We start from the raw sequence: 16,471 nt of genomic DNA, 5'->3' as shown, positions 1-16,471 counted from the left end.
CAAGTAATCTGTAGTTTTACAGATAATCAAACAAACTCAATTTCACTTCTGGTTATTAAGAATTGTTTTATTCAATTTGTAATTAATATATCCGTTTCATTATTGTGAAGAGTGAGATGCCTTCCTGGGAAATTATAATTGATAGGAATGCCCAGTACACTATACCAAAAGTCCTGTGAGCATTCCCATGGAAGCCCAGTATTTAGTGGCTCTGCCTCATAAAACTAATTGCATAGTGTTTGGTGTATGAGTGTTCACACAGATGACTTTGTATACAAAAATCCTTGTACGTATTCTGTATATTCGGTGTGTATATAGCAAATCATCAACAGATTTCAGAAGGACAAATAAGTATTTCTCCTCCCATCTGTCAGTCTGTCGTCATGCTTTAACCAGAGCCAGCCAAGTGCCTCCCTGCCCGGTCATGCTTAAGGCCATGTGATGGAGACTCCGTCCAGTTTTCTTTCTCACATTTATCACTTTTTCCCCTTTTCATTAACTGATTTATCCCTTGTCTCTATTTGTTCCCCCGTGATTTTTCTCATTCTGTCACACGCCACCTCCTTCCTTTCCTCCCTCTGTCTTTCCTTTTCCAGCAGATGCTCCCCAAAGAGAGGGTCCCCTCCCTCCCACCCTGCCCCCAGCTATTACTCCCTTAGCCCCTCCCCCTTCATTTTACCCCTTCACCCCAAAGCTGTGTTTTGTGACTTCCCTGTCCTCTCACCTTTTTGATTGTTTCTGCTGCCTCCCCTTCTTTTGTCTCCTTATCTACCTCATCTGTTCTGTTCAAATTCTCATCTCCTATTTTCTTCTTCATTGACTCCTCATCTCTCACCCCTGCTCACTCTCTTAGCTGCGAGACAACAAGCACATTATCCTGCACTGCCATCTTGTGTTCACTGATGGAAGATAAATAGCACTGTGTTGGTGCATGTTGAAGCTTTACTGCTGAGGAGGGAGAAATAACTTTGCTCAGCCTACTGTAATGGCATCAATACATTGTACTGATAATGTCTGTGGCAACTAAGCTGATATTTTGTCAAACAAATAAGAAAATATGTACATTTATTTTGCAGCTGACCAATGCTTCCATGCCAGCGAGTGGAGGAGTGTAGCATGAGGGAGGAAGAAGGGGGGGATTTGCTAAATAAAGCCTAATGCTTTATAAGCTCTGTTTTGGAGCTGGAGGAGTTTGAGCAGCCTGAATAAAAACACACTTATTTCATGTAATATGAAACGGATTAGACAATACGCTTAAGCTATAGGTCGGGATTACGCGTAACACATCAGAAAATGTTCCCATTATCACTATATTGACGGGGTTTAACTTCATTCTTTAGAAAAAGTATAAATCTAAATTAACCTAAATTCAGACATTTTTCAAACTACAAGAATGTAATCGCATTTAAAAACAATACTGCAAAGAGTCGTCATTTGTCACGTGTGGGCCTACAACCTCTTTTTAAAACACTTTTACCAATATTAAAAAAAAGAAGTATGTCTGGGGAAAATAACTGAAAACAAAAATCAGGAAGGTTGTGTTGCAACCTAATGTTTTTTTATTATTATTAAATAAAATATATATAAAAAAGATGACACCAATGGTGCTTTATATAGTTGAGAGATCAATTGAGTTTGAATCTTCCGAAATCTCATAAATAAGAAACTGTTACAAATGTAGTGTTCATGAGTGTCAGCTAAATGCTACATTTACTGTAATGTTATGAACTGTGCTTTTAATAGCATTCAAACAGTGCAGCCACAAGTCTTATTAGTGCACTTCAGCGTGTAAAATGGTTATTAACCCGTGATCTTAGAAGCAGAAGTAAAAGTCATGTTAGCCATGAAACACCTCTTTCTATTGTCACTAAGTGAAAAATAATTCTGTGTTTGAACTACATTGAAGGCCAGTATTTTCGATATGCAAACTCAATAGCATAAATGTTGTTTTGAATAAAGTGTATTTTTGAATATCTTGGGAATAAATTCATATAGTTCTCCATCTTTTTTCCTAGATCTCAATGACATTACCAGAGTGTACCCTGATGCACCTTCAGAGAGAACACACTGTGCAATGAACATGCAAATACAGAGTGTAAACGCAAACAAACATATCCATATCAACATGTTATTATGGCTGTAAAATATTGACAAGGTTGACATAAATGTTAAGGTTGATGGCTTCCTGTGGTACAAACAGCAAACTACTGCTAAAATACAAATAATGTGACCTCTATTCCTTATTTTCAAGTAAGATTCACATTCTATTTTTGAATGTACCTATAATGATGCGAAACCAGCCGGTACACAACTCCTCAGCCATTTAAAGCTCTCTCCATGGACCTGCGTGCTGTCACCTCAGTCAGACAGAGGGATATAACGGAGAAACTGAACGGAGGACGGAGATGATTCGCTGGAAAAGATAAAAGGAAGACGAGAATGAGGAGCAACCATGACTTTGCCGGACTGTTCACAGGACAAGCACGTACTCTGATGCCAGCATATACAATTAACAACTGAAAGTGTCCCGATGAGGGCGTACACACAACCGGGATGGAACACAACCTCTAGAGAATATTAATGTGGCTCTGTAGGGGAGACAAGTTGGCCATTGAAGGTCAAAACGTCCTTTACTGCAGTAAACACGCACATTTGTAAAGAAATACAAACAACCTTAATATTTTCCTTTGCTTATCTTCAGATAAAAGCAATGTGGTGTTGAAATGTCTGGTCACATTTTAAAATGCTGAAAATGAATCAGTGTACTTCAGTTTCTTTCAAACTTAAAGTGTGTTGTCCATAGTCAAAGAAGCATGTAAATATATTTTGGACAAAGAAAAAAACTAAAGTCATGTTTGATTGAATGTCATTTGAGAATTTAAGGTAGTACACTTTTAGATTTAATTTAATTAGAGAAAAGCACATTCAGAATTGGCAATTGCAGGTAATTATGAACAAAACTAAATTGGTTTACTTCCCAACAAGAACCCCAGATTAAACTCATCTGGCGCCATCTACTGTTCACTTTAACACATTGCAAATATCTGGAATATAGTTCTACTATACCTCTAGAAACAAACCCGTCTTCCACTTCTACAGCTGCTCTGTTTCATTTTTCGAGATCAGTACAGTCAGTGAAAGTTAGTCACATATATCAGCAGTTGTTAAAATCCCACATGATCATTTAACACAGTGAAAAAGAGATATCCAAGTCAAAGCCATTATTTGATTTTCCTGTATCAAGATAAAACATCCACACTATCAAATTCAGACTGGGTTACTGCAACACTAAACCCAGTGTAAACTATGAAAGCATCATGTAATACAGGTCAGCTACAATATTTTAGCTTTAAACTATAAACTTGATACCTGCAGGTGCAATATCACCAATTACATATTTTGATTTCATTGTCATAATTATAGATAGATAGATACTGTAGATAGATGGGTGACACCTACGTTTGTAAAATAGAATAAGGGCAAGGATCCTAATATATTAGGAACATTTTATAAATGCTCCAGTTGGCAAATACTTGTGAAAAATGAGCCAGATTACATCAAAAGCAGAAGATTCAAAATAAAAAAAGCAAATATGATTTCCTATCGTCATCCAATGTAGGCCTCTTGTTCCCTCTCTCCACCCCTATACCCTGCGTCTGTCTGTCTCCCTCCCATCCATACAGTCGGCAACCAAACTCTCTAACTCCCTCCCTCTGACCTACTTTCTCTCCACCTTTGCTCATGTCTCGCACCAGTGGGGTGCAGTGTTGCACTGCTCTGGCTATTTTTCAGCGATGTATTCTCTCTGCATCTGTGTTGCAGGTCCAGAGCTCTTCTAAGGACGAGCATACACGGCAATACAAATTCAAATGGGTCATCACTCTGTTACTGTATGAAAACATTTTAGAAGGGATAACTGTATGTTGGGGAAAACTGCCAGTATCATCTGGCAAGTGAAGGGGGGGATAAGGCATCATAGTGCCACCATAGTGCCACCGGTACATTTATCAAATGTTACATCTGCAATCCTCCCTTGCAGAAGTAAAATATTAATCTTGCACAATCTTTGCTCTTGCATTTGCGCCATAAACGGCTCGTGCTGAACAATTCTAGATGGTTCATTTCTTTGAAAAAGATCCACAAAAATATAAATCCAAGTTGGCCTATTGCCATCAATGGGACTAATTTGGAGAGTCAGCAGGTTCAGGTTCCTAGGTGTCCAAATCACTGAGGACCTGACATGGACTCATCAAACAAACACCATCACCCAAACAGCTCGACAGCGGCTCTTCTTCCTCCGCAGGCTGAGGAGGTTCAACATGGACTCCAGGATACTCTGCAACTTCTACAGGTGCACCATAGAGAGGATCCTGACCTTCTACAGGTGCACCATAGAGAGGATCCTGACCTTCTACAGGTGCACCATAGAGAGGACCCTGACCTTCTACAGGTGCACCATAGAGAGGATCCTGACCTTCTACAGGTGCACCATAGAGAGGACCCTGACCTTCTACAGGTGCACCATAGATGCCCCTTTCACACCAACGCGTTTTCAGTTCCGGCTCGGAGCTGGAGCCTGAAAAGTGCCGGTTTTTCCTGTTCACACCGCAGCGGCGCCGCCTCTTAGCTCCGAAGCTCTTGCATCTAGACCGACAATTTTTTGGAGCTGGAAGTGAACCGGATTCCGGAGCTAATGCGGCTTTCACACCAGCGCTTTTCCCTTTCTAGCTCCGAGCTAGAGCTTTTCTGGTTCAGCTCTGGTTTCCCTTTTCTGCTCCCGCTCTGTTCACACCGCCCAGCACCCGACTGGTGCTGCCACTGCTGCGTCATGACGTCACCGTTTACATCGCTGATTTGCTCCCCAACGGCATTACGGCGCTCACAACAACGGGGAACTGCGTCGGGTCGATGATCGTGTTGCTTTTAATCACACGAAGCCAGAATAAATTGAATAACGACTTCTCCAACCTTATACTTTGCTCCAGAGTGCCGTGGTTCATTGTTTATTAATGAACTTTGACCATCCGTTCACTGTTATTGATCATTGTGGAGAGAGGCAGACGTTTTGTTTTGTATTATAGCAGCTATCGGATGGAATCAATACATGGGCTGCACAGGTTATCGTGTCCGACTATCACAAGTAGAATCATAATAAAAATACGCCGGTAAAATGTGCCTGTAGAAAACGATTTATGCCACAATAGGATAGCAATAGCAAGTAGTCAGTTAAGCTTCGGTTGCTATGCTAAGATCACCGATTGTATACCAGAGAAACGTTCATAACAGCGTTGTGATGCCAAAAAGCGTCAATTCAGACTGACACATTCACTTAAGGGGAACTGGGGATATGTATCAGCTGCTTGTGTGAGTTGGACAGTGATTACTTTAGAGCGGCCGCTGCAGTGTGAGCTAACCGGGAGCTAACGGGAGAATAAACTCCCGTGGAAGAGCAGCCAACACTGCAGCGGTCGGTAAATGCCGCAGAAACACATTAATAAACAATGAACCACGGCACTCTGGAGAAAAGCATAAGGTTGGAGAAGTCGTTATATAATTTAATATGGCTTCGTGTGATTAAAAGCAACACGATCATCGACCCGACGCAGTTGTTGTTGTTGTTGTGAGCGCCGTAACGCCGCTGGGGATCAAATCAGCGATGTAAACGGTGACGTCATGACGCAGCAGGGCGGTGTGAACAGAGCGGGAGCAGAAAAGGGAAACCGGAGCTGAAGCAGAAAAGCTCTAGCTCGGAGCTAGAAAGGGAAAAGCGCTGGTGTGAAAGCCGCAAGAGAGGACCCTGACCTTCTACAGGTGCACCATAGAGAGGATCCTGACCTTCTACAGGAGCACCATAGAGAGGATCCTGACCTGGCTTCTACAGGTGCACCATAGAGAGGACCCTGACCTTCTACATGAGCACCATAGAGAGGATCCTGACCTTCTACAGGTGCATCAGATACCTCATTCACACCAACGCAACTCCGGTTCAAGCTCCGTGCTAGAGCTTTTCAGGTTCAGAACCGGTTCTTCGGTTTAGCTCCGGCTCTTTTCACACTGCCCAGAGTCCGACCGGTGCTGCGTCATTGCGTCATCGTTTGCGTCATGACGTAACCATTTGCGTGCCTGCTTCATAAAGCCAAACCGCGCGGAAACCCCTCACAGCTCACACCGACAACAACAATGGCCGATTGTGCTCCAGCTTCCTCTGTACCTCTTCGGAAGACCAGTAGGTAGCTGGTCTCTTCAGTGGACCACTGCTGCTTGTTAAGTTTCTCCATCGTTGTGTACAAACTGGATAAAACGCTGGCTTGTTGTTGTTGTTCAGGAGTTGATCCCGCCCCTGCCCCCGCCTCGACGTAAGCGTGACGTATGCGGTGCTTTTGCTCTAGCCGGACGATTTTTTGGTGCTTGAAACGAACCGGATTCCGGAGCTAAGAGGCTGCTCCGCTGCGGTGTGAACAGGAAAACCCGGTGCTTTTCAAGCTCCAGCTCCGAACCGGCCCTGAAACACCGTTGGTGTGAATGAGGTAAGAGAGAGTATCCTGACCTTCTACAGGAGCACCATAGAGAGTATCCTGATCTTCTACAGGAGCACCATAGAGAGGATCCTGACCTTCTACAGGAGCACCATAGAGAGGATCCTGACCTTCTACAGGAGCACCATAGAGAGGATCCTGACCTTCTACAGGTGCATCAGAGAGAGTATCCTGACCTTCTACAGGAGCACCATAGAGAGGATCCTGACCTTCTACAGGTGCACCATAGAGAGGATCCTGACCGGCTGCATCACGGCCTGGTATGTTAAGACCCTCAACCGTAAGACTCTACAGAGGGTGGTGAAAACTGCACAGCACATCACCAGGACGTAGCTTAAAGTAGATTCGTTTTCTGGCTTATGGTTGGAGTAAATATAATAAATATATAAAATTGGGCTCTATGAATGACAAACAATAAATTATTAAAATAATGTAAAAAGTAGTCATTTTACCCTCAAGCAGGTGACTAGTGCACCGCCCTCCAGATAAAGTTAAACGGAAGGAAGAGTGATATTCTATAGTGCGCCTGGATGCCAAACTTGAGTCACCTTTTCACATTAAAAATGCACTGAAATTCATAAAAAGAAACCTGAAACTGATAAAAATGAGATTCTATCTTTATCCCTATCACTTTTTACCAAGAAGGAGTACTCTACCTTAACCTGGAAGTATGTCAACACTTTTTCAGTAAACGTCATCTCTATACAGGGACTTCCCTGTGCTCATGTTGCAACTGTCACGTCTCATGCCCCATGGCCTCGAGCCATGTCCTGCACGCTGCTGAAGCAACATCCCTGCAAACCTCCACCCTGATCTAACTCACCCCAACCCTCAAAGTGCCCTGATGAGGGACGATGATTAAGCACCCGTCAATTAATGTACACAGACAAACAGCCACCCACAGATTAGCCAGCAGTGAGTGCAGTGAAACCAAAACAACTCTATTTCCACTCAGGGGAAGGCATGCAGGGCGATATGGTGTGGCAGTGGCAGCGTGCCATGTCGAGTGCCTACGTGCCATCTAGCCACTCTTGATACTCTCTGTCTGTTAGTACAGCAGGCCGACACAATGTTCTCTGTCCTTACCCTACTTGCTGCCCTTCCCAGGCACGCACGCACGCACGCACGCACGCACGCACGCACGCACGCACGCACGCACGCACGCACGCACGCACACACACACACGTTATCTTTGTAATTTGCACACACTTCCTTATTACTTGATGATGCTGAGGAGGCTAACTGCTAGGTCTGGACTTGGATTGTTTAGTCTGATGGCACTGGGGATATGTATTTGTAGCTGTGAAGGCAGGCTGAGATCCTCACCACTGATTGGCTACCGCGAGATCGTGTCATGGGAATTTGACGCTCGATTTGAACAAATTGAACTTGAGCGGTTGTCGCGGCCCCCTCCAATCGCGCCGCGACATTCGCATCAACCGCTTCATGTTCGCCGTCGGAGCGAATTTGCGTCTGTCCGCATCTCTGCATTGACTTTACATGTAGTCGCGCCGCCCCCAAACATCGCATCGCGTCCGGTGTGAATGCAGCACAGTGCAGTGAGAGAAAGGCAGAGAATAATGAACTAATTATGATTTTGGCTATGAACATTGAACCACCACTGTTCAGCCCAGGATACCATGGTGAGTGTACGCTCTGTTGAGGGAGAGAAAGAGCAAGCATGTGTGTGCAGTGTGTATGAAGTCAGCAGTAACGTAATCTTGCAGAGTGTGTGTTCAGTTTATTTGTCTGTGAAAGTGTTCTACAACTCTGGCACGGGCAGCGGGCTGAACAATCTGGCGCAAACCCTGGATCACATTGAAAAAGATATTCAGACAGTCTGACTTTATACCAGCCACACAAACGAATGGTTCCATGTGTTCAGTTTAAAACAAAAATAAATGCAACTCATTGACACTTTAAACTTCCAATTAAAGTCTTGTACGACTACATTTCCTTATGCTTCCCTGCCCTGTAGCCCCAGATTAAAACCAAAGACATTAGGCGCTTTCACACCGGAGTACTTTTCCCGTTTAGTTCCGATAGTGCCTGGAATTTTGCGTTCACACCAAAAAGAGAACTTAGTTCAGAGAACTTTTACCCCCATTGTTAGTTCCTGCTAGAGAGGTGATACTAGCCTGGGGAGAAAAAAAGTACCAATTTCTGATGTTGGCGTTCAGGCGATTTACTCGGAAGGCTTCAGTAGAACCTGCTGGGAGTCCCAGCAGCTTCTACTGAAGCCAGTCCCCAACTCCGGGCACTTCCGGCCGGGGACTTCGGGTGGCAGTATACGCCGTGAAGTGGTTTGCGGCCTGCCAGTAAACCTAAAGCAGAAGAAGAAGAAGTGACGTCAGCGGCTTCATTTGCGTAATCTTTCCTCAGGGAACTTATTCCGGTGTGAACGCGATCTATACTTAGTTCCATGGGGGTACGAGATGGTCCGCCATATTGGACAACTCCGGACGGCAACCCAAGTAGGACACTTGACACAGTGGCTTTTGGCAAAACACAAAAAGAAAACTCGAGAGAGATGAGTTATTGTTATTACAATGTGACTTCACTATTATTTAACAACTCTTTTTATGGGGTTCTTTTATTTGGGGTTAATTACATTGTCAGAATAAGTGAGAAATGGATTTAACTTCTGTTAGACAGCTATCATACTGAATAAATATTTACTGTGAATGTATGCAAAAATGCAGGGCTCGACATTAAGGACTGCACGATGGCCCGGGGGCCATCTAGTATTTAGCTCGGGCAATGAAGCCTCACCTGCTGGTTGCCCGATCGGGCAATCTATTATGCCAGTATCATGCAGCTCGCGGATCCAGTATTGAGTGACCCGACAGTAAAACTAAACATATCTATAACTAGTTTAGGTAGTTTGAGAGGTAATTAATTCATTAATAGCTACGTGTGATATTCTAACCTGAAGTGTGTGTTTTTTCAGGGCAATCTCTATTGGGCTCAGGGCCATCTGTAAATTAGCTTAGATGGCCCACAGGGCCATCTCCCAAAATCCTTAATGTCATGCACTGAAATGTATGGCATAGCTGTCTAACAGAAGCTGATCTCTGAGCAGGAGACGTGGGGAGAGGGAGGCGGGGCTATTTCATCGTTATCAGAAAATGATCGTATAGAGGGGTACAGACGGATCCGTTTGACCCCCCAGAACGTTTCGCTTGCAAATCTATCCACCTTGGGACCCGTTATCGTTTGCGGGGTCCGTTTCTATCGTTTTATACGGCCTTGTGTAAACGAAAGGGCTATACGCAAGAGAAACTATGCAGATACAACCCGTTTCATCCTCGTGTAAACGGGGTCTAAGTGCTGGGCACTAAGTACGGCAAAGTACTTGGTGTGAAAGCGGCTATTCAACCCCTGTTACAAGCCCCCTCTGAAATTCAAGTTCTCCCCTCCAGCCTCAGACAGGGGTGGAAAAGATGAGCTCATCCCTCTGATACTGGCCCAGTCTGGTCTGTGGTCTCCCTAATGATCTCCAGGATGTCAACACCGGTCCAATAAATCCCTCTTACTCACACCAATTACCATTTCCACACAGGGCCCAAGCCTAAATAAACAGAGGCCAAACTAGCTATACAATCAGCTTATATTTATAAACAGTGGAGAGGTTTAAATTAGGCCGCTCCCAAGAGTACCGGCCTTTGCTTGGACAGCATGGCTGAGATGACAGAATGGAGCCACATGAACTCACTGCAGGGAGTTGCAAAGTATTTAAAAGACAACACAAATAGCAAAGACATGAGACAGACACTCCCTAATAGCTTATTAGATAATACAAGGGGACATTTAAAAATAAAAATGTTTTTATTTAATTTGAAGGTTGGGCTCCGTTTAACCCAGTGGTTCTCAAACTTTTTCTGTCATTCCCCACTTTGAACAGGTGGGCCTTTTCAAGCCCCATCTGTCCCTCATCGCTCCAATAAAATGGTAGGCCAAGTTTAAAATTGTCAAATGTATCGTTCTATAACAATATATCTATAACAAATAACATCAGTTCAAAAACAGAGAAAATCAATAACAAATAACATTTCAGAAATAGAGAAAATAAAAGTGCAATGGTGTCAATCCTTGCCTCAAATGGGCTGGGTTCTAAACATATAGAAAAAGGGCCTACTATGCAATTGTGCTATCAATGGTAGGCCAAGCTTAAAATTGTCCAATGTATTTAAATAACGTCAAGTTCTACATCTTATAACAAATAACATCAGTCAATAATAACAAATAAAATCAATAACAAATAACATCAGTCAATAATAACAAATAAAATCAATAACAAATAACATCAGTCAATAATAACAAATAAAATCAATAACAAATAACATCAGTCAATAATAACAAATAACATCAATAACAAATAACATCAGTTTAAAATAGAGAAAATCAATACATTCATACATTCATGAAATACATTCAGCAATGCAAATGACCAATTGAATGCATGAGTCTCATCACTGGATTATTAGTGACTGCAATGAGCCTGTTTTGCACTACACATCTTTTCAAAACGCGGTTGCAGGCTTGATAATCCTCCCCTGCCTCCAACCTCATTATTGATGGCTACTCCATCCCCTTCTCTGGCCAAGTTAAGAGCCTTGGTGTCATCCTGGACAGCTCCCTCTCATTTTCACTTCACATAAATAACATCACCCGGACTGCCTTCTTCCACATACGCAACATCTCCAGACTCCGCCCATCCCTTTCTCAATCAAACACTGAAGTCCTGGTCAATGCATTTGTCACGTCCCGCATCAACTGCTGTAACGCCATCCTTTCAGGCATACCCACCAAGCTCATCAATAAACTACAAATCATACAGAACTCTGCAGCCCAGATCGTCACCGGCACCAAGGCCTCAGAACACATCACCCCCATCCTCATCCAACTCCACTGGCTCCCTGTTCAATCCCGTATCAACTTCAAAAACCTACTACTCACTTACAAAGCCCTACATAACCATAACCTGATTTCCTGTTTGTGTTTTTATCATGTTCTGTTGCCTATTAGCGTTTTCTTTTCTTCTTTTTTTAACAAATTGTACGGTGTCCTTGGGTGTCATGAAAGGCGTCTAAAAATCAAATGTATTATTATAATTATTATAATGCCACTCTCAAGTCGTGCTCAATGTTGAGCCGAGATCTGTATTTTGTTTTCAGTGTTGCAACAGCTGAAAAGCCCATTTCACAGAGATAAGATGTGGCGAAGGGAAGAAGAATGTGCACAGCTCTCTGCCCAATGGTTTCAGTTGTGTGCGTGTGAGCAGGCTCGGATTGTCCATCGGGAGATTCAGGACTTTTCCCGGTGTGCCGCTGCTGTTGATGGACCGCTGGCTCTGGCATAGGTGGGCCGTGGACTTTCACAGCGCCGCTGCGCCGGTATACACATCCGTCACCGCAAACACCCGCCGTTGCGAGGCTCCGGCGCTGTGAAAGTCCACCGCCGTTGCGAGTCTCCGGCTGTAAACAGTCCACTACCGCCCGCAAGGACCCAGGTTCGATTCCGGCCTGAGGTCCAAAAAGTTTATTAAAAAATAAGAAAATAATCTCCCGTTCATCGCGTCCATTCGCGACCCACCTATCACATCTCTGCGCCCCACCAGTGGGGCGGGCCCCACACTTTGAGAAACGCTGGTTTAACCAGAAAATGCCCCCTATACAGATGATGTTGAACTAAATGACTGTTATGCCTGAAGCTAAGGTTGGAACAGAAAACCCCATACGTTACGGATAAAGAAAAAAGAGAAAAACTTGCCTAGGCTTGCTTACTGGCTCATTCAGTGTCGGTTGGACACCCACAACAAGGTTGCCAATATGTTATGTGTGTGTGTGTGTGTACGTGTGTGCTGTGACGCGCCGGTAGGAGCCCTCCCAATGACGCATTTAATAATGAATCCATATTTCATGAGTCATCCTAAAATAGAGTGTATATTTTTAAGAACTGCTCTATCCGACAGTAGTGAGAAGAATGAACCTGCATCCGACATACTATAGTAGATCATGAGGAAGTCTTGAGGCATAATATAAAAGATAAAGGTTTTAAAGATGATTGGTAATCATGGCTCCCCAGCTCCCCCTCTCTTAAGAGGCATTTTAATACATGTAGGCAAAGAAACCAAGTAGGACTTGCACTACCCTATTTTTTTATTGAATCTTAAGTAATATGATCTTATTACACCACTATATGCATAGAAATCCAAAAGGTAAATTATTCCTGCATTCAGAAGACTTGGATGAGGATTTGCATGCCTTTCACATCCAACATCATAGTACTTTGACAGGGCATATATATTGAAATGTCACATATCTTTGTCAGTGAATTAGTATTAGCTAATCGTTAGTACTAAGTACAAAGTTAATCTTTGCAGGTTAATGTTAATAAAATAATTCCGCCTCTTTTTAGAATCAATACAGTATCCCAAAACACAATATGATACTGTATTAGATCTTTCCTAAACCTTTACTTGGTAGTGTTGACTGAAATGTGTCCTTCTGGTCTGTGCTATGTTCAAGTGTACTGAGGGATGTCCTGTGGACCCACTTGGGAATCAACAACTTTATTAATGTGTATGGGTGTGCCCACAAACAAAATATTTGAACTGACATCTCAAAGTCCTGCTCACCATGCTTTAGCTGACACTCTTCCAGGATGCAGCAGGAGATATAGGCTACAAAAAAATCATCAAAACCAACGCCCCATACGCATACATGCTGAAGCACTTCTACCCAGAAGGCACAGCATGCCTTGCATTCAATTACTCACCGCTTTATCATTTGTTTCACACCATCTTCTCAGTGTCAAATAATAAATCAAATCTATTTTCCTCACAAAAGGCTGCAGCTCACCCACACACACGGAGCTCACCCAAAGCAGTCACTTCCGGTGAACTCTCTGCGTTAAATTCAGCAACTTTCATAATGCCGCAACACAGACACCTACTACCAAACACCTCTAATAACGCTTTTATACCCTGTCATATATACGTTTTATTTTTGTAATACCACAAACTTTAAATGTGAAAAATCTAATTTTGTTACCTGATGATTAATGAAATTCTTGTCCCAAGATGTTCTGCCCTTTTCCTTCACGTCTGTATAGCCAGTTTATTTTTCACAGCAATGTCCATTTGTGACCTGGAAAACACACAAAAAAGCATGAATAAATGAAACCCTTAATAATCATCTTCCTGGTACCCAAATAGATCCTAGAAATGTATTTAAAAGTACATCTTAACATTGATTGTTCAGATACTTTGCAGACTTGCCAAATGTGAAAACTTGTTAAAAATATTTTTTATATAAATAATAATAACTTTGCTTTATAATTAAAAACAGAAATGTTCAGATCATTCACAAACATAGATGATGGGTTTGCTCCAAATGGTGTTTATGTTGGTGTCTTCCTAACCGGGCAGACAGATCTGATTTACTGAATCTCTCAGGAAATCCTTGCTCCTCCGCACTAGCTCATACTGTGAGGCTTCCCCCAGGAAAAAATCCAAGGCAAAAGCAGCATGAATGAGTCACCATGTCTCAGTAATAACACTTTCTATATCTAACCATGTGAGTCGGCTGAGGAAGAGTTCCTACCTCTTTATATTTTTATATTCGATCAAAAAGTAGAAATTCATTCCATGGGGACAATTACACTCAATGCCTCGTGAAGGTCCCTGAAAAATGTTCTCATTACTTTACTGGCATACCCTTTTTTTTGTAAAAGTGTCTAATCCATTGATTTTCACCAAAACCAAATCAAGACATTACTTGGTAGGAGAGCAAATTACCTTATTTTTGAATCTTAAGATTTTTATTTTGAGCAGGATTTTGCCAAAGAGGATTCTTATTCTTGGATATCAATTATTTATCCAAAGTATTTAGACTTTTAATGTTTAAACGGGTCTGAAAAGTCTGTGCTTGCTGACTCTCTTCTGAATATGTTTTATAGTGGGTCTAAAATACCTTGGTACAGGAGGTTCTGATTGCTACTTAATTACTTTCCTATTTCATTTTCGTTTTCACAGCTCTACACAGGAAACAGAGTTTAGTCATTTTCCCAGGCTGAATTCCCAGGAAAAGTCCACCTAAAACTGAAACCTCATTTCTCCCTCATCACTCTCAGGCTTGGCAATCCCTTCTCTCCCCCACAGCTTTTCCCACATATCACAAACCTCTGCTTGAACTCACTCTGCTTGAACTCTCACACATGCAGGCCTCTGGGATGCAATAGTTGTCCCAACGCGATACCCACAAAGCGCAGAGCTACGTCTTACATCTGTACTTAGCTTTTGTTTAAGACAACTTAAAAATATCTACTGCCAATGCCTCAAAGGATAAGACCGCAATATCAGAGCCTATTTCTACAAACAAATAATATGGTCATATTTTTACTAAGCTGCCAAACATTATGATGCTGTTAGCTTTGCCAATCGAACAAAGTAAATTGAACTGACCACACTTCAGCCAAAACACAATTACTCAGCTGTTTCAGATGACAAAGCCTATGAGTCTTGTATCCCCTTCTTCTCTCTCTCTCTACTCCACACCATCTGCAACATTGGTAATAAACTTCAACCAGCTGCTGAATGGCTGCATTGTGTTTTCAGTATTGTCAAAAGGTTGCATGTTTACAAATGACTAGATTACTTGTGTCTGAGCTTGACTGTCTCATTTAAACCTTGAGGACTGACCAGAAAAAAAATGCTGTAAATCTGTAATCCATAATTGGAAAGAAGGTTCAAAATAACAATCTGTAAGTGTGTTACAACAACAACCATTTGCCTTGAGTTTTTTTTTCTTAATTCGAATATAGGCTTCAGCAACATGTGAACACTTTGTTGAATGTATGGATTGTCAAAAACTAAGGTAAACATTTGTGTCAAGTACATTTCTATTCTTCCTGGTTTCCCCCCAGCTTTTATCCATTATGTCATATAAAAGTGGCAGCAGCAAGTGGCTTACTAGAGATGTTGTGGTCACTACCTCTTTCAATTTCATTAATGAGAAAATTATGATAAATGTTGATCCCAGTTACTAATGAAACGTTTATTTAGATCACTTCATGCAAAGGGTCTCCATGGTTACAGTAGCATTGATTAAGGCCAAAAATACACAGGCCAACTCTTGTTATCTGGCAAACAATTATATTAAAAAAACAATTGTATGTATGACATATAGTATAGGGCTGGACTGGACTTACTTTCAGCATACACAAATCATTAAAGCTGGCAAATAGTAACAAAAGCACACTCCTATTCAACATAGGTTTTAAGATAAGCTTGCTAACCCTTGACATATTCAGAGTTCCTCCAGGCTTGATTCAAACGATGTTTAGGCCGTAGTGGATCGCTGCTGTTTACCTGAGCTAGCTAAACACCTGACAGCCAGTAAAATGTGTTTTTCGTTTTAAAACATGATAAGCAAAGTATTTGAGATGTAAAACAGCACACAGGTAAAATACATTTCCAAATAAATACACTAACGCAGAGTCAGCCTCAGTTTGGAGCTGTCATAGTTTTCACAGTTAGCAGTAGAAACTGTTAGCTACACTAATGTTTACATTCAATACAGAGCTAGCTAACTATAAGCTCCGGTAATTATCAAGAGAAAAAAACAACACTTACCGCTTATGGACAACTTATTATTTCCTTATTTGCACTGTTCGGATGAAACCAACGATAGAACCCTTTTCGAATTTGCGACTGTTTAGTCAAGCCAATGAACATGGACGCCGGAAGTGACATGGCCTTATCAACCGTCTTGCTCGTGCATCAGCAAAACCGAACGTTTTCATCGTCATGATAAATCAATGGTCTGCTGGTCCGATAATGATTCATACATGTGTTATTTATATTTGTGAAAATGTGGTATCCTTCTACAGCTAAATGTGCAAGTAGGTGTGTCTGTCTGGCTACCTTAAGT

General features: G+C 42.1%; 1 protein-coding gene across 4 annotated transcripts in view; it reads right to left on the bottom strand.

The window, feature by feature from the left end:
• Window positions 1–16,282, bottom strand: part of sgip1a (SH3GL interacting endocytic adaptor 1a) — a 92,558-nt gene extending 76,276 nt beyond the window's left edge. For 3 of the 4 annotated variants that reach the window (XM_034210286.1, XM_034210296.1, XM_034210302.1), the window contains exon 1: window positions 2,281–2,338. In XM_034210286.1, the coding sequence (XP_034066177.1) occupies window positions 2,281–2,323 (43 nt within the window). In that variant the 5' untranslated portion in view covers window positions 2,324–2,338. Of the gene's footprint in view, window positions 1–2,280; window positions 2,339–13,591; window positions 13,688–16,173 lie in introns of those variants that run through there. The other variant, XM_034210317.1, reaches the window with a different exon arrangement.
• Between the last annotated feature and the right edge of the window lie 189 nt (window positions 16,283–16,471).

The sequence above is a fragment of the Gymnodraco acuticeps genome, unplaced genomic scaffold (genome assembly GCF_902827175.1).
Source record: "Gymnodraco acuticeps unplaced genomic scaffold, fGymAcu1.1, whole genome shotgun sequence".
In the NCBI taxonomy this organism is placed as follows: domain Eukaryota; kingdom Metazoa; phylum Chordata; class Actinopteri; order Perciformes; family Bathydraconidae; genus Gymnodraco; species Gymnodraco acuticeps.
The sequence above is the reverse complement of the archived record's forward strand: the minus strand, read 5'-3'. Positions and strand labels throughout refer to the sequence as shown.